The sequence below is a fragment of the Choloepus didactylus genome, chromosome 6, assembly GCF_015220235.1.
Source record: "Choloepus didactylus isolate mChoDid1 chromosome 6, mChoDid1.pri, whole genome shotgun sequence".
NCBI lineage: Eukaryota > Metazoa > Chordata > Mammalia > Pilosa > Megalonychidae > Choloepus > Choloepus didactylus.
This window is the reverse complement of record NC_051312.1, coordinates 13917501-13935329: the sequence shown is the minus strand read 5'-3', so window position 1 is coordinate 13935329 and position 17829 is coordinate 13917501. Positions and strand designations below refer to the sequence as shown.

General features: G+C 60.3%; 1 protein-coding gene across 8 annotated transcripts in view; it reads right to left on the bottom strand.

The window, feature by feature from the left end:
- SYT7 (synaptotagmin 7) overlaps window positions 1-17829 on the bottom strand; it is a 56646-nt gene that overhangs the window by 19483 nt on the left and 19334 nt on the right. For 2 of the 8 annotated variants that reach the window (XM_037839354.1, XM_037839355.1), the window contains exons 2-6: window positions 13885-13988; window positions 9412-9491; window positions 5358-5489; window positions 4234-4458; window positions 608-976 (exon numbers count right to left, since the gene is read on the bottom strand). In XM_037839354.1, the coding sequence (XP_037695282.1) occupies window positions 608-976; window positions 4234-4458; window positions 5358-5489; window positions 9412-9491; window positions 13885-13988 (910 nt within the window). Of the gene's footprint in view, window positions 1-607; window positions 1141-4233; window positions 4459-5357; window positions 5490-9411; window positions 9492-13884; window positions 13989-17829 lie in introns of those variants that run through there. The other 6 variants (XM_037839357.1, XM_037839356.1, XM_037839361.1 and 3 more) reach the window with 6 other exon arrangements.

Below are 17829 nucleotides of genomic sequence, written 5' to 3'. Positions count from 1 at the left end.
GAGGAAGGAGCCTTGGGGAGCCAGGGAGGGAGCTGGAGGACAGGCGGATATGGAAGGTCAGAGAGGCAGAGGACAGGATGGATGGAAGGGTGGAAGGGGGGGCAGGAAGGTGATCGGAGTCTGGTTACAGGGAAGGAGCAAACTGGAGGGAGGAGGGCGGGGCTGGGGAGACTGAGAAGGGACAGCAGGAAAAGGACTGGGTTTGGATGGAGAGGGCGGAGGGCGGCAAGAGGTGGCAGGAGGCAGGGAGCAGAGGGCAAGGCTGGCCGGCGGGACCAGAAAGAGGAGACAGATCTCAGAGGGCTCAACAGCATCCTCTAGTGTCTCCCCTTTTACAGGGGGGCCCTTCTCCGAGCTCCAGATGCATCAGAGGGGAGCCAGGGATCCTCAGAGGGGGTAGACCCTACCACGGGGCGTGGAGGCCTTCTGTCAAGAGCCACGAGAGGCTGGGGAGGGGCCAGCAGAGTTGGCTTGGTGCCCCTGCCAGCGGGGCGGCGGGACAAGAGGCGGGCGTGACCCAGCCACTGCCCCATTCTCGAGGGGGTGCAGGACAAAGAGGCTGGGCCGGGGAGGAGGGGGGGCCGGCCCACTCCAGGGGAGGACTTACAGAAAGGATTTCATGTCCAAGCCTCGGTTTCGAATCTGCCCCACCACGTGGTCCCAGCTGCCCGGGTTGGAGCGGCTGCGGCTGCCGGCTGCCCGGTACTTGGAGCCGGCCGAGGCGCCCTGGCGAGCCTGGCCGCGGCCATAGGCCCGGGGGTTGGTGCCCGGCGCCGTGGCCACGTGGGCCTGCAGCTGGCCCAGGCTCTGGCTGGTGGTGGGCTGGCTGGGCTGCCGGCCCCGCTGGTGCTGGCTCAGCGGCTGCTGCAGGCTCTGCTGCCGCATCAGGGTGCAGGGTCGCTGGCATTTCGGCTCTCCCGTGGAGCTGGGGATAGACTCAAGGGTAGTGGCCGTGGACAGGGTGGAGTCCTCGAAACTTGGGGCGGGTGGAGGAGAGGAGAGAAAGGAGAAGCAGGTGAAGGGCTCACAGTGGAGGAGAAAGCAGCCGAGAACCAGGACTAGAAGGCCCCAGTGCACGGCACGCTCTGCCGGGCCTTGACAGGCCTCCATCGTGGTGGTCGCCGCTGCCGCCGCTGCCCGGCCCTGCCGAGGAGGCCATGAAGCCCGCATGCCCACCTGGAGCACCCCCAACCCACCCACCGCCCCCAGGGCCAGCCACCCGCCCCCCTGCCCCACCCTCCAGCCCCGGCTCAGCTAGCCCCCGAATGCCTCCTGCCCCGGCCGTCCTCTTCACTGTCTGAGGGGCCTGTCGGTGGCTGCGTGGTGAAGGCGGGGCCCTGGGGCCCTGCGGAGGCCTGTCCTGCCGAAATGGGAGGGGGCTGAGGGAGCCTGCGGCTGTCCCCTCCCACCATCCTGCTGGGGGCCACCAGGAAAGTACGACTGCCCTTTGGAGACATAAGGAAATCCAGGCTAGCGCCGAGATGGCCCAGTAATGCTTGGCGAGTCCTGGGAAACCAGCAGTTCTTGTACTTTGTCCACGGAGGGGAGGAGCCAGGCTCTGGCATGGACCTTTGCCCTCCAACTAGGGCTTTTGTTTCCGAGGCCCCAACACCCTCTCCTGGCACCCAGGAATGACTTCTGTCCGAGGAGGGGACAATTGCTCTCTTACCAGAGATGGACAGAGCAAAGAAAGCTAAGAGGACCCCCATCTCACGGGCCCATTGGCATCTCTGAAAAATGCCGGGAAGAGGGGCAGGGACAGACAGGAAGTAGATGGGGCTCATCAGGGGCAGCATGGGGTCAGACAGACCTGGGTTCCAACCCTTACTAACTGTGGGACTGTAAAAAAGTTATTCCATTCTTTGGGCCTGTTTCCTCATCTGTAGAATGGGGATTAAAAATGACCCGAGTGGCCTCCGTCACAGGGTTGCCCTTGATAAGTCTAGGCCCTGGGGGAGTGCTGTATCGGTAAAAGCCCCCCCATGCCAGTGGTGGCTGCAAATATCTCAGGAGATGGGGGCAGAAGGAGTCAAGGGTCCCCAGCCTCTCTCCAGGAACCTGCCAGCTTCGTCCCCTGGCCTGAAATTTCACTGCACCCCACAGGCAGGGCCAGAGGCTGGACAGCTCTGGGTCACTTCTCTTTTCTGGGTCCCAGAGGCTCCAACCTCCTCCTCCTCCTTCTGTCCCTTCCCTCCATGTCCCCATCCAATGGTCTAGGGCAGGGGTTGGCAAACTATAGCCTGTGAGCCAATTTCTGGCCCATTGGCTGTTTCTGTAAATAAAGTTTTATTAGAACACAGTCATGGCCCTTAGTTTACATACTCTCTGTGGCTGCTTGCATGCTACAATGCAGGATTGAGTAGCTGGGAAAGAGTCCATATAATCTGCAAAGTCTAAATATTTACTCTGTGGCCCTTTATAAAAGAAAGTTTGCCAACCCCTGGTGCAGGGTCACAGAGCAGCCAAGCATCTGCGCCCATCTGAGGGAGGAAGCCCTGGGCCCGGGGAGCCACCTTCACCACTGCAACCAGACCTCAGCTTTGCTCACCCTCTGAACCTACCCTAGGAACCAAAAGACAACAGTTAGGCTGCCCTTGTGGGCTGAGAAAGAGAGAAAGAGAGAGAAAGAGTGAGAGCGAAAGAGGGAGAGAAAGCGAATAGCAAAGAGAGAGCAAAAGAGAGAGAGGAAAGCAAAACATGGCTTGAGCTGGGGTCTTGGAGGGGGCAGTAGCCTTGCCTGGCTCGGGCCTGGAGTCAGGGCTACCAGGGGGACGGGCCCAGGCCTGGGTGGCCACACAGGCCCACAGCTCCCCGGGGGCAGTCCGGGTGGAGGGAGGACGGTGCCCTGGCCGCCACAGCCTCCTCCTCCTTGCTGACCTCATTTTGGTTTCCTATCACATCCAACATTAGTCCAATTTACAACCTCGCAGTCACAGGAAACTAAAATTGGTTCCTCCAGGCCTGGAGCCAGCGGATGGCAAAGAGGCTTTGGCCAGCTTGGAGACTGTGGCTGAAGCAGCCTGGGGACGGCGGGGCACTGGGCCTGGCTCTCAGAAGGGGTGTGGGGGTTCCCTCGAGGACCCTCCTTTGGCCAGGGGAGAAACTGGCTTGTGCTCCCTTAGGTCAATAAGCAAAGGCGGTCTCAGCCCGTGACCTCAGTGGTCACAATGCTGGGTATCACGGGCCTTCTGAGGAGAACCTGGGTGGCCCGTCATCGAGGCAATAGGACAGCCCAATAGATGACAGGGATTTGGGGCTCTTGCCCCTCCTGAGTGGGGGGCTGCTCCACTAGCTGGGAAGGAGGTTGGAGAATGGTCAGTGCTCAAAGGACTGAGGGCCTGGGAGGGCTCAGCTGTGGGGAACTGGAAGATTCTAAAGGCCAAGATGAGAATAAGTCTGCCCCACTGGGGGGATTACACCATCTGCTGAGAACAGGGGCCAGCCTATGCCCACTGCCCGAAAGTGGGACTGTCTGTCTGTCAACTTCAGGCAGCTAAAGGGAAGAGCTCTCTCTGACATCTGAAGAGAAGCTCTCTGGGGCTGAACCCAACCTCCAAGAACACACAATCCCAACGGCTGACAGTGGGACAGTTTGATGACCGAGACTGGGACAGCCAACGGGAATGGGTGAGATAAGGATGACCCCATGGGACCACCCTGCGGCTGCTCATGGGAGGGAATCAGCAACAAATGGTGGTATGGTACAAGCAGGGCTGGGACCAGCCAATGGACCCGATGGTCAAAAATGGCAAGGCTCAACCTCCGGGTCTAGCACCATCAGCTGGCCGTAAGAGGGATGAGTGGCATAGAACACGGCTGAGGGTGAGCCAGTTCCCCAATGGCTGAACAACCCACAAGCCCGCTGCCCTGGGAAAGACGGCCCAACGGCTGAGATGGGGTGGGCAATCAAGGAGAATGGGATGACCTGGGGACTGAAATGCAGCTGCCCCGTGGGCAGAGGGTGGCATGACCTGGTCACTGGCAAAGAAAGAGTCTGATGGGGGCACCCCAGAGGCTGCAGCGTGACAGACTGGATGGCTGAGTTAGCTGTGTCCGATGACGAGGGTGATGGCAGCGTCTTGTGGAGGGTCTTGTGGAGGGATGGAATGAGCCGGGCGCCGAGGACGGCACCTTTGGGGGGCAGCAGCAGGCATGCCGGGGGTCCCCGCCGGGCATCCTGGCGGGGCGGGCCTGAGCTCACGGCTCCGGCGTGGCCGAGGCGCCAGCACTCACTTGGACAAGTTGAGCTTCCCCGCGGCCAGGTGGCTCTGCACCGTCCGCCAGCGGCCTCTCCCCGCCTTGCCACCGCTGCCCGGCTCGCTGGGGGCAGCCCCGCCGCTTCTCAAGGCGTCCTCTCCGGGTGGCGGCGCCGGCGCCGGCTTCTCCCCCAGCCGCCCTTCCCGCTCCACCGCCAGCCCCGCCGCGGCGGCCACTTTGGCGCCCGACAGGAGGGTGCCACTGGAGGCGCGCACGGGGGGCGCCGGGGGTGGCGGTGGGGGAGAGAGGGCGGGCCACACGTGGGGGTGGGGGTGTGTGGAAGAGGAGGAAAAAACAACGACAGATAAAAGGAAGAAAGAGACAGCGAGAGAGGAAGAGGAGACAGACGGACAAGAGACAGAGAGAGAGAGAGAGAGAGAGAGACATCAGCACTGCAGATGGGTTAATAGCGGAGCCTGCAGAGAGGAGAGAGGGGGTTGCTGGGCGGGCTGGGGGGGGTCGGAGAAAAACGCACCACGACAACGGAGGGGGGCCCCTCCCCACCGCCTGGGGCAGGGGCGGCGGGGGTGGGGGAGGGCAGCCACCTCCAACTCTATCCCACAGGACAACGAAGGGTTAACGACGGAGGAAGAGCGGGCTGTCCAGGCCAGGAGGCCCCAAGGCAGGGAGAAAGAGAAAGCCGTGTTAGTCAGAGTTTATCACCACCACCACCATCACCGCCACCTCCACGAACCACCAACCACCGACCACGACCACGGAGCAGCCACGGCAGCAGTGCACAGCGGGAGGAAAGAGCGAGCCACACCGAGGGGAGGGGCCGGAACGGGCAACCCCGTCCTGACTGCACGGAGCGGGGCAGAGGGGCCGGCGGAGGGGGCTGGCTGGGGGGGCTGGCTGTGGCTGCGGAGGGGGCTCTCCTGCGTGGCTGGCCCTGGGGGAGGAGACGGAGGGAGGGGGGAGGCAGGTGGGGGTCGGGGGGGGCAGGAGGGGTTGCTCGTCTCCATGGTCAGCCTGCCCATGGGGAGGGTGGGGGGGGAGTGGGGGGAGAGGAGCAGGGGGAGGAGGGAGGGGCCGGGCGGAGGGAAGGAGGGCGAGCGCGGGGACTCGTACGTATGATCAAACCAGGTAAAGTCACTCACTTGAGGGACAGTCGTGGGTCGCCATAAGGGGCGTAGGGTGAAATGTTTAGAATAAACTCCTTGGGAGGGTAGGAACTCCATTTCTGCTGCACTGTGCTCTCATTGTTATTCCAAAAGTCTCTGTCTAGATCGCTGGAGGGGCAGAGAGAGAGGGGGAGAAAACAGGGAGATACAAGAAGAAACAAGACCGGGAAGTCCTGCGGGGGCGGAGGGGATGCGGGGACCCCGGGAACCAGGGCACCCCGAGGGCCGGGCGGGCGAGGGTCTGTTCCTGCGGGAGAAGAGAGGCGGGTGGGCCGGCACACGCACGCGCGCGCGTGCACACACACACGCACACACATGCTCACACCCGAGGGCCGCCACGGAGGTGCACGGAAAGGAGGCGAGCTGCAGGTGGGCAGACGGGAGCCTGGCGCCTCAGAAGCTGGTGGGAGAGAGAGAGATGGTGAGAGAGGTGGGAGGGGAGGGGGGAGAGGGGAAGAAGGGGGAGAGTGCCGGGCGCCAGGCCTGGGGATGGGATGGGATGGGGAGCAGGAGGAGTGGGCACTGGCTGGAAAAGAGCTGAAAGTAGAGCCAACTCTGCCGCTAAGCCCTACCCTTCCTGGCATCAGTTTCCCTGCCTGTCAAACGAGAAGGTTGGCTGTACCTGCTGAGCCATCAGCTCTCCCAGCAGCGGGTAGAGGCCCTAGTTCTGGAAGACCCAAGATTCCCCCCCCCCCCCCCCCGCCTCTGTCTTCTCTCCTCGGAGACACTCCTGGGTGAGCCCCCTCCCTGCACATCTTTCTCCTCTTGCCATTGGCCTGAGGTACCTGCTGATCTTCTCTGCCCCTCTCTCCTCCTTGGGTGAGGGTGGGAGTTTGGAGGCATCTCAGCTGAGCTGCAGGGCCTTTCCACCCATTCCAAATGTGGTGTTTGGGTCACCCCCTAGAAAGGGGCTGGATGGGGCTGGTGAAAGCCTCAGACTCATCAGGGACCCCTTAGTCCTTTGAGCAGGGGACCATGGGGCAGACCCCAGCCTTGTGCCCTTGGCCCCTGCCCCTCTCCAAGGTGCTGCTGCTGGGTCTGAAATGGACCCTCCACCTCGGCCTCCCCACGTCCTCCTGCTCCGTGACGTATCATACTGAAGAAGCAGATATACTAGAAATATAGAGCACAAGGGAATTTAATGTGGGGAGCTGGGGAGACGCCTTGGCCAGTAGCAGGCATGGCCTGGAAACCCCAGGAGCCCAGGACTAGGGGCTCCACCAGCTTGCCGGGCTCCTGGGTCCTCAGGAGCAGAGCTGGGAACACAGGGAGAGAGAAGGCAGCTTTCAGGCCAAGGGAACCTTCGGGAAGGGAGCCATGCCTGAGCCATCGGGAATGCTTCTAGGGCAAGGGGCTCCAAGGAGTGTTGGCAGTGGGTCTGGGGGTGTGCCCAGGCTGTGCCACTGGGGGGCACACCCTCTGAGGATCAAGCAGACATGATCCTTTCTCTCCTGAGAGTCTGACCTTCCCCTTTGTTCTCAGCCTCAGACTCAGGAGCAAAGGAAAGAAAGACCAAGAAAAGCTGAGCCACCACCGTAGGCCCAGGGGAGATGGTGGCCCAGGTCTGAGGGTAGCCACAGCCTCCTTGGGCATCCCTGGTCTGAACGGCCTCTGTCTGTCTGTACTGCACCTTGGAAACATCCTACAGGGGACTCTGTGCACAGGGTTCAAAGCCACGGCTCTGGGCCAGCTCATCAGCCTAGCAGGGGAGGCTGGAAGCCCCTCACTAGGGAAGCCCCAGAGGGAACTGTATCCTCTACAGAAGACCCCAATTTCCACCAGAGATGTCCCTTGACATCCTTGTCCCCAAGCAGAGCAACACACAGGGGTATGGAGGGTCCCTCTCTGTGTTCGGTGTAACCGAGAGAGCAGTTGGAAGGCCTCCCTCCCTGATCTCCAATATCAGGGCCATCCAACCCTAGTCCTGGAGAAACAGATCAATCCAAGGTCATCACTGCCAAGTTGGTTTCCCACCCTGTGTTCCGAGAAGCTCCAGTGTCCCTCAGGTTGTCCACGGCTGGTACAGGAAAAAGAGGACCTTATATTAAATAAGTTTGGGAAACACTGGTTCCTTTACTGCAGGACTTCTCAGAGCCTTTAATGCATCATGAATATCCCGAGTCTCCAAAAGAGGAATACGGTGTGCAGTGTTTCCCAAACTTAGTTGGCCATGGAACCCTGACTCATAGAATATCTATTAATCATTTAAAGGCACAAGTGTTCTGAGGAACACAGTTTGGGAAACACTGCTACAGAGCATAGCTGCCCAGAACCCTTGATAAGATGATCCCTTTGGAGGGTGACTGTGCCGTGGGTAGGCCTGCTCCATGACATTCCATTGGCATGGGACCTTTCTGCTCTTCCCTAGCAAGAGGCAAAGGCCCAGGAACCTGGGGGTGGGGGGCAGGTAGATCTGATGAAGGCTCCTTCTCCTGGGGTGGAGGATCTGACAGTTCAACAGAGTGGGGGCTGGACGGCCCACCTGCGCCCTCACTTTGTCTTAGAAAGCCCTCAAGGGCACTGGTCCCAGCCTGGCAGAGCCCAATGCCCGCCCGCCCTCCTTGCTGGGAATCTTGCCTTTTCTCTCTGGCCCTTTCCAGGGCTCCTGGCCCTGCCACAAGCACCCTATGCAAGAAGGTTATGGCCACCTGGCAGAGACAAGCCTCCTGCCCTGGACTGAGGCTGCAACCTCAGTCAAGAGCCTGGCCTGGAGATGGGTCAGGTGCAGGGCTGGCCAGCGCTGCCCCCACGTGGGTCCCCCGCCTGCAGAAAGCCTGGGGCCTGTGCTCTGTAATAGCCCCAGAGACCTGCTCTGGGCTTTGAGGACTGGAGAGTTTGCAACCAAACCCAGCTTCAAAGGCTCCCCGGGGCCTCCCAGGGAGCAGAATGGCCTCCTCCAAGCCGCCTGCCCGCCCCCAACCTCAGCCCGGCCCACCCCTCCACTTACCCGACCCCACACACACCCACAGCTTCTGTGGAGGCCCAGCCACAACAGGGTCAGAGCAAGAGATGAAAAGAGAGGCAGGGGCAGAGGAGGGGCCTTCAGGAGCACAGGAAGAGAAAGAAAAGAGGGCAGGAGAGGAAGGGGAAGGGCCAGAGAAAAATGGACCAAGGAAGGGGCAGGGGAGAGGATGCAGTGGGGAGAGGCAGAAGAGGAGGGTTGGGGGCAGATGGCTGGAGCTTTGAACTGAGGAAGAAAGGATGGACCAGGGAGGGCTGGGGGGACTTGGCTTTCCGGTGGCAGCCCCAGTCCTGGCCAGGCTAAGCTGGAGCATCTTGGCAGAGGAAGGGGCTGAGGCCACTGCCCAGTGGGCACAGAGTCCACCATTACCAGAGCCTGGCCAGATGGCGGGCTTCTCCTGGTGCCCCCAGTGACCTTCAAGAAGGACCTGGCCGAGGTGGTCTGTGGTGGGATGCAGATCAACCCACCTGGAGAGGGCTCTCAGGGCAAAATGGGGGAACCTGGGCAAGCCAGAGGCAGCAAGACACAAGATAGGGACCGGGGGTGACGGGAGGAAAGAGCATTTCCCACAGCCCTGCTTCACCTGAGCCTCTCCCAAAAGTGGCCCAGTACTGGGGGGCTGGCAGGGTCCCTGGGGTTTCTGTCTGTCCTGGCCAATGCTAGAACGTGGGTGGGGTCTGAGAAGAGGGTCGACCAGGAGGGGAATGCCCAGCCCAGGAGCAGGGGCTAGGGGGAAGGTTGGCAGTGGCTGGGGTCAGTGCACGTGCTATGAGGGTGCAGGTGGGGACAAAAATGCACATGGGACCAGAAACAGGGTTGAAGGGGAAGCAGTGGTGAGAGCAGCTGGAGAAGCGGACTGGGGCTCCCGAAACCACAGGCTGGGGGCTCCAGACCACCATAGGGACCTGGAGGGCCAGGTAGGAAAGGTGGAGCCCTGGGGCCACCCTGGGGAGCTGGGGGGTGGAGGTGGGGGTGGAGAGCGTGAGTGGCAAGTCTGTGGGGGGAAGGGGCTCCTCGCCCCTTGGTGGCCTGTGCGCGCCCACCCCACACCCGCAGCCTAGCACCTACTTGATCGCCTTCTTCTCACTGCGTCCGCGCCCCGAGTCTGGCGTGCCCACCGTCTCCAAGGAGTTCTTGTAGCGTTTGCCCTGTGGGGACAGCACCAGGTCACTCCTGGGGGACAGGGCTACACCCTCCCCGCCTCCCCAGAAAGCAGGTCTCAGCGGGGAAAGGGAGTAGACTGAGCCCAGCCTTGGCAACAGGGCCCGGGGCCAGTCATGGGGTGCCAGCTCCCGGTCCCCATCAGACTCTAGCACCTGCCCCCACTGACCTGCACCTCATCCCTGCCCCTCCCAGGGAGGGGCCCCTATCATCCACCTGACTCTGGGGGCTCTGGCCCAGCTCCCAGAAACACAGCTCCCTCTGCTATGGACAGACAGCTCTCAGGTGCCTGGCCACGTCACACTGTCCACGTCATCACTCCCAGCTGGTGGGGGTGGCCTCCTGTGGGGCAAAGCTGGCAGCGGCCGGTGGTGTGGGTGGCAGGGACAGGGGGAGGCCTGTGTCTGTCACTGGGGGCTCTTTGGGGTCCTTGCACCCAGGGGCTGTGAGGAGGCAGGGGCCTGAGTGTTCTCCTTTTCGGGAAGTCCGCCTTAGGAAGAGCGTTTGACTCTGTGATCAGGGGTGGCCCGGGGCCCTGGACAGCCCCCCAGAGTTTCTCACATCAGCATGAGGTGGGCAGGGGCAGGGCAGGGGAGTGGGCACGCCGGGTCCCCTGGCTACAGACAGGACTGTGGCTGCAGCAGCGACTGGGCCTGCTGTTGGGAAGGTGACCACTGTGCACCTTCTCAGTTTGGGTTACTAAATTTAGCTCAGGTGGAGCCTGGCACTTTAACATCCTGGCGGCATCCACGGGCCACGGGCCTGGGCCAGCGCTGGGCTGACGTGGGCAGGGGCTGACAGCCCACTCGCTCTCCGGGCACCGGCCTGCTCCTGCCCTGCTGAGCGGGGACGGTCACACACACACACACACACACACACACACACGCACACATTTCCCCAACATCCAGTCACATGAACCAACACTGCAGCCACAACAGTCAATTATTCCATCCTCTCTAAAGCAAAATAAAAGCCGCCACAGCCGTGGTCCTTGAAGCGCCTGCCAGCTGCAGCCCCTTCCCAGGCACGGGAGCCGCCTGTCTAGGGAGGTGGCAGTGGAAGGGTGTACATGAGTCGAAGGAGCCCTCATTCCACCTCCAGTGCCCCCATCTCAGGGGCACCTGGGTCTGGCCCCAGCTCTGCCTTGCTCTCCCCACGTCACCCTAGCCAGCTCCTTCACTTCTTCCGTTTCCTTCCCTCCTTTCTAAAATGGTGCTTTGTCGTTGCATGAGCCTGGCGTTCCTCGTCCTTCGTGGCTCTCATCCCGAGATAGCATTTCTTTGTCTATTTACTTAATCCACCACCCACCCTCCAGAACGGAGCCCCACAAAAGCAGGGGCTGCCCGGTCTCTAGTACCTAGTGCAGACCTGGTACGAGGCAGTTCCCCCAAATCATCAACTGTTGCCCCCACTCACCTTGGGGTCTGAGCCAGAACTACAGAGATGCTGGACCATGGGGTCCCCAAAGGCTGCCTTCTCCAGGCTCTATCTATCTTTGATCCCTTCTGTCATCTCCCAGAAGTCCAAATCCCTACTGTGGCTACCGGCCAAGTCTCGGGCAGGAGCCTGGTCCCACTGTTCTCCAGCGCTTCAGGCCCTGCTGTGGGCACCCCCTTCACCCTCTCTCCTCTTCATCCTAGTCTTGGCAGGAGAACTGCCCCCGGTCAGCACCCTCTTCCAAGGCTGGTCAGCTGCCCCTTCCCCAAGGCCAGGCAGGGCTGGTTTCAGCCACCCCGGCTTACCCAGGGCATCGGGGGAGCTTCTGCCTAGCCCTCCTCCCCTCACAGTTCCAGGAAGCTTCCCCTCTGGCTGTGACACTCTGCATCAGGAGTTGGGGTGCCATGGGACAGGAACCAGGGTAGGACTTGATTTGGGGGTGGGGGGACATTAACGAGACAAGGGTAGGAACCCCAGGCTGGGTCCAGGGGACGTCAAGTGGCTCCAAAAGAGCCTTGTGCCACCAGGCTGCCTATCTGGAAGCGGGCTGGCCAAGCTGATCCGGAAAAAGCCAGCTGGAGATTAAGGAAGTTATTAATGTTTGGATATGGGATCTGGGCTGTCAGGATGTCACATCCCTGCTTCTGGGGAACAGGGAAGCCAGAAGAGCCCAGTGACTGTGTGGGGAGCATTGTAAAGCCCCTTCCCTGGAGCAAGGAGACTCTGAGGACAAAAAGCTCCTGGCTTCAGGGACCCGCGTGGGGGTGGGGTGGGGGTGGAGGCAGAGTTTGGGGGGCCTGGGCAAAGCAATGTTCCATCAGCAACCCCGGAAGCAAGTCAAGAGGGACAGACTGTGTTCTGGGCCCCCGGGGAGGTCCCTGGCTGGGGGCTGAGGGGACGGGCTGGGACCAGGCAGGGGCTGGTTCTGCATCACCCCCTGCGCTGTCAGCACTCTCCCTGCTGCAAACACTGTCGTCATAGAGCTCCTGTCCCCAGGTCCTGCCCCATTGGAGGTGAGTGGGGGAGAGGGAGGGACCAGTCTGCTTCCAGCCCCGCTTCCACTCATGCCCTGGGGTCCTGGAAGGCACCTCTCAAAACACACACATGCACACGCACATTACACACACATACTGCAGAACATAAGCAGGGGAGGCCAGGAAGGTGGGAGAGACCACAGATTCAGCTCACACAGGATCTGATGAGATGATCCACACTCCACTGTTCGGGGGTGAAAACACACACACACACACACACACACACACACACACACACACACACACTACACCAACAAACTCAACGTCAACTCACGCAGCACAAAGACACAGCCCCCCCCCACATCACCACAAGGTCACCAGCAGTGTCTGCTCATATACCTTCTTCCCCTGCTCTCAGATACAGACAGACAGACAGACAGCCTAAACCGACCCCGCAACAAGATGCAGAGGGCTGCAGTGCGCTCTCAGCCACGCCCACAGCCTTGGAGGAAACACACATACCAAGGCACCTGGCCGAGCCCCCTCCTCTGCCTCCCCTGAAATTCTGAGACAGACGCAGACCCAGGGGATCCAGGCACAATGCAGGGCAGCCAGCCCAGCTCCACTCACCTGCAGGCAGGAGCGCGCTGGGCCACGTACACACTCACCCACACCCGCACACACCCACACTCTGCACACACACACACACACACACACACACACACACACACACACGGAGCATAGCTGGCTTTCCCGGCCCCTCCCCAGGGCTGGGAGCTGCCTGAAGCTGAACATCCCAGGGTGGAGAGTCAGCTCCCAGTTCCTGAGTTTGTCTTTCCAGGAAGAGGCGGATGGGGATGGGGGTGGGGGTGGGGGTGAGGGGAGTGGGGGGTCGGTTAGAGGCCTCTTGGGTCCTCCCCACATCACCACTCACAGGACCCCAATGTCAGAGGCATCTGCCTCTTCTCTTCCTCCACGTCAGTGGGGCAGGAAGTCCCCACCCACCCAGTGCCCACGGCCACAGCCCTCCCCCCTCGTCCTTAGGGCCTCTCTGCGGCAAGGCAGCGCCCCCACTCTCACCATGCTCATCCCGGGGCACGGAGGGTGTCTGCCAGGGACCCTTCTCCATCTAACCCGGAGAAGGGGTGAGGCCTGGGCCCCTGGGAAGGGCCGCACCCCTCCGACGCCTCCGGGCCCACCCTCGGGGGCGCCCCCTTGCAGCCCCCGAAGTCCCCACCTCACTTCGGGGCTGGGGAGGGAGCGGGGACCTGAGGGAGGCAGCCGGGCGGGGCGGGCGGCTCAGCCCCGCTCCCCTCCCGCCTCGGGTGATTAATGCCCCTCTGGACGGTCTCGTTACTTATTGATGACCTAACCCTGCTCGTTAATTCCCCAGTCCTCGTTAAAAATGAAAAGACGCCGTTTGCGCTTGTACAAACCCGGAGAACCAGGATGGATGTGCAGGCGGCTGGGGGGGCGGGGCAGGCGGCGCCTCCTCATTGGCCAGGAGACCCGGCTCGACCACGCCCCGTCCTCCGTGGAGGCAGAGGGGCGGAGGGGCGGGGCGGGCGGCGCCTCCTCATTGGCCAGGAGACCCGGCTCGACCACGCCCCGTCCTCCGTGGAGGCAGAGGGGCGGAGGGGCGGGGCGGGCGGCGCCTCCTCATTGGCCAGGAGACCCGACTCGGCCACGCCCCGTCCTCCATGGTGGGGAGGGGCGGAGGGGGCGGCGCCCGGCGCTGGGGTCCGAGGGGACCTCCGGTTTCAGCCCGCGCGTGTGTGCCTGCGGTTCTTTATGCGGAAGGTGGGGGTGCGTGTGTGTAGCTGCGAGTGTGAATGCCTGTGAGATCCATGTCTGTCCACGCATGTCTGTCCTTAGGTTCTGGGTGTCCTGTTGGGTCGTTCATGAGCCCGTGGAGGTTGGGGAGTGGGGTGCAGGCCCCGGCGCCCCCAGGGGTCCCCTGGAGCCTCACCAGTTTACGCTGACACCAGTGGCACAGGCCGCAGAGGACGACAGTGACGCTAAGGCTGATGGTGATGATGGCAGAGACCAGCAGGACGTCGCGGGTGGGCGCCCCTGGGGAGGACACGCACAGGTCAGACCCTCATTGGCCAGGGCCAGCCACCCTCCCTCACCCCAGAGTCCCCCCAAGGCAGCCACTCTGCCCCTCTGTCTGATGCCAGGACCACAGAGTTGGGGGAAGAGCAGAGTACTGCCTGGGAGCTCTGAGCCCCAGCTTCTCCCAAATCTGCCTTGCTGGGTGACCTTGAGAAGTCCCTTCCCCTCTCTGGGCCTCAGTTTCCTCATCTGTAAAATGGGGAGGAATTGTGCCCCATGGCTCAGCCAGGCCTTCATGTATCTTTCTGCATGGCCCAGCGCTCCTCCACTCCCACCTCCACCCCCACCCATCCACCCACACACAAACTGAGCCAGAGCTCTAGCCAAATTTGGCCAATTATCCAAAAGGATAATTACTGGTTCCTACAGTCCCCCTGAAGCCATCTGCCCCACGGGCATGAATTGACCCTCTTAAGTATTTGGCCAAGACTCAGTGGCCGTGTGTGCAGCCAAAGGGGAAATCTCTGGAACCCCTGACTATGCCTCTCCTCATGAAAGATGAGTCCTGCTCTGGGAGGAGAATCCCATGTTTCTCCCCACATCCCACCTCTTCCTCATGGCATCACTTTGCACAAGTCCAATAACCACTCAGTTTTCTCTCCCATACAGTGAGGATCCCCTGCTGTCCTCACAGGTGGTTGTAAATATGAGCCCAAGCCAAGTGTAAGGAATGCAAAACTTTGACCAAAACTTATCACGTGGGGGAATGAGAAGGTTACAGATTGCATGTGCACTGCAAATGGGTCGCTGCTTGTTTACAGATGAGCTTGTGTGGGCTCCTCAGTGCTGCTGATGGTAATTAAGAGCTGACCATATTTGTCTGATCCTCGTTCCTGCAGTTTTAGCATCAGCCACCCTTCTCTCCCTGGCCTCTTGCTTTGCCACAGGCCCCCATGCTCTTGGGGCGCTTTGGGCTCCCTCCCACCACGGCTTCAGTACCCCAGGCAGCCAGTCCCCCGCCCACTGTCCCTAAAATCCTGCTGGGGACCCACCTCTCCCTTCCCGACTTCCGAAGCCTCCCAGCTGCAGGGAAAGCCACCCTCACCCGGCCCCCACCTGTCCACCCACCAGGCCACCTTGGCTTCTCTGGTACCAGGTCCCAAGCCTTAGCCTCCAGGAAGCCCCTGCACCCAGTTCACTGTCATCCTCAGGGCTCATGGCACCCATGAGCTCTGACCTGGACAACTGACAGGTGCCACAGCCCACTGCCACCCCAGGCTAAGAAGTGGAGCTCTGCATAGCTGGAGGGTTCCCATTTGGCAAAGCTCTTGGCCAGGCTTCCCAGGGAAAGGGAAGGCACAGCCCCTGTAACAGCCAGAATATTCCGCAGGGCACGCCAAGAGGGCCCCGAGGCTCAGGCGAAGTATGAGCAAGTGTGCTGTCCTGGCATGGAGCCTGCACTTCTCCAGGGACCCCAAGGACCCTGCGTCCATCCCACTGGGTGCTGTGCAGGTTGGGAAAGCAGATGACCCCTACACCTTCCTTAGTTGACCTTGCTTTAAAAGGAAAGCAAATTCCATTCTTGTGCTGAGCTTTCTTTAACTGCCATCTCTTATGAATCTAGTATGAAGCACAGGGGAAACAGGCCTTGCCTGCAAGAAACTGCCCCTCAAATGGGGAAGATGGACAAGAATTTAGCTAATCATCTCCTAGCGTGAAGGCTCCCCAGAACCAGCAAAGGCCAGGACTCCAAGGCTGGGACTCCAGACTCCAAAGACCTCTTCAAGGCTGTGTGGACTGGGACAGATGACTTAGCCACACAATGTCTCCATTTTCTCCTTTATAAAGTGATGCCTACCTCATGGGTTGTCACTGGCATAATGGTTATTGGTGTTAGTTTTATCACATGTTTAAACAAAGGGCTGTGGTAGCATCAATGAAGATGTGATTGACCTTTCTAGGCTAGGGAGCTATCTGGGAAGGCTTCCCTGAGGAGGTGACGTTCAATGTGGCCTGGGAAGTGGAGGAGGGGGGAGAGTAGGACATCTGGGCAGAGGGAACAGCTAGAGCAAAGGTAAGGAGGTGGGAAGAAGTACAGTGGCTGTGGGGATGAGGAATGAAGTGGTGGAGACCAAGCTGGGAATGAGAGTGGGGCTTGTCTGTCAGGCTGCGGCCATAGGAGCCATGGAAAGTTTTTAAGCAGGGGAGGGGCAGGAGGAGAGGTGATGTGAGCAAACTCAAGATCCAGCAGCTGCGGCAGGTGGTCAGTTGGAGGTCACTGCCAGGCTCCATGTGAGTTCCTTTGCCCTGGTGCCCTTCCCATCCTGCCATACCACCTCTTGGTCAGGTGCAATTCTCTAAAGAGTCACCTCACTGAAACCCACCCCCCACCCCCCCCAAAAAAAATGCTCCTCAATCTCTGCTGTTGGTTGGAGAGCCCCTAGGGACAGAAAGCTGCTCAGACACCAGTAGACACACACTAAACTGTCACAGAGAGGGAACAATCATCTTAAGCATCTAGAATTCTGTGGACACAGCAAAATAAGCACTGGGCTTGGAATCTAGTCACTGACCAACTGTGTGGCTGTGTGTGGACTAGGCACCCAACCTCTTGGGACCTCAGGGCCTTCACCTGTGGAATAGCTGACCCTTCCTCGCTCTGATGAAGAGCAGGTGTTCCAGATGCTCTAGCTGCAGTAACAACATTACAGATGGTGAAACTGAGGTATGAGGGGTCAAGTGCCTTGCCCAAAGTCATCCTGCTGGTATGTGGTGGAGCCAGGATTTGAGCCCAAGCAGGCTGGCTCAGAGCTCAACTCATTGCCTTGACACCACACCCACTGCAGAGATGGACAGTAGTTTTCAAAGTGTGCTCTCTGGAACCCCTAGGGTTCCCAGGAATCTCTCAGGCTGTGATACCCCCCCCCCCCACCAAGCCCTCTTTAACCACAGCAACTGCATTACCCTCTGCTTCACATCTTGGACTTTTGCATAAAATTCTGTTTGAAGAAAGAAATGTATTGCTGAGAAAGGTCTGAACCTCCTTGGACTCGGTGACCCAAGGGTCCTCTGCAGCAGGGGTGGGTGCTGTCATCTTCTCGGCAGCTGATCCATCCCCTACCCAGGATCTCCCAGCCCCTCAATATCCCTTGGACAGCCCTTGAAGCTACGGTGAAACAAATGCTTGCCATTACAAATTGCATTGATGTTGTGAATAAAAGTGACATGATGTCCTCAGCCAGCACGCCCTCAAGTCATGTTGCAATCAAGGGGTACGAGTGTGTTCTCGCCTGTCAGCCAGAGTGAAACCCTTCCCAGATCATGGAGTCACTGTGTCTTGGGCCAGAAGAGACCTCAGAAGTCATGCCATCAGGCCCCATGGATGCACACCCCACCCCACCCCTCCCCTTGGGGCAGCTCTCAGTGACAGAAGGCAGCTTCTCCACGGACAGGCATCGTTAAGGAGGGCTGCCATGCCTTGTCTCCCTACAACCTTCCCCTGGAGTCCTAAGCCTGCCCTCCAGAACTGCTGGGAACAAGCTGGCTCCCTCCACCACATGACAGGCCTCCAAATCCTTGCTGACAGCTCTCGTGTCCCCTTCAAGTCTTTTCCAGGCAAAGCCCTTCCAGCCCTTCCAACCCTTCCTCAGATGACATGCATGGTTTCAAGTCCCCTTATTGTCAGCACATTAATATTTGGAGAAAGAAAATATTGCAGCCCTCATCAGCCTTTTGACAGGGCTGAATTCCACAGCCTATCCTTGGGAAGAGGGGTCAGCCTCGGTCCCAAGGGGGTGAAACAAAGACAAGGGCAGACAGCTGACATTGGGAGTCCTGGGGGGCAGGGTGTGCCAGGAGC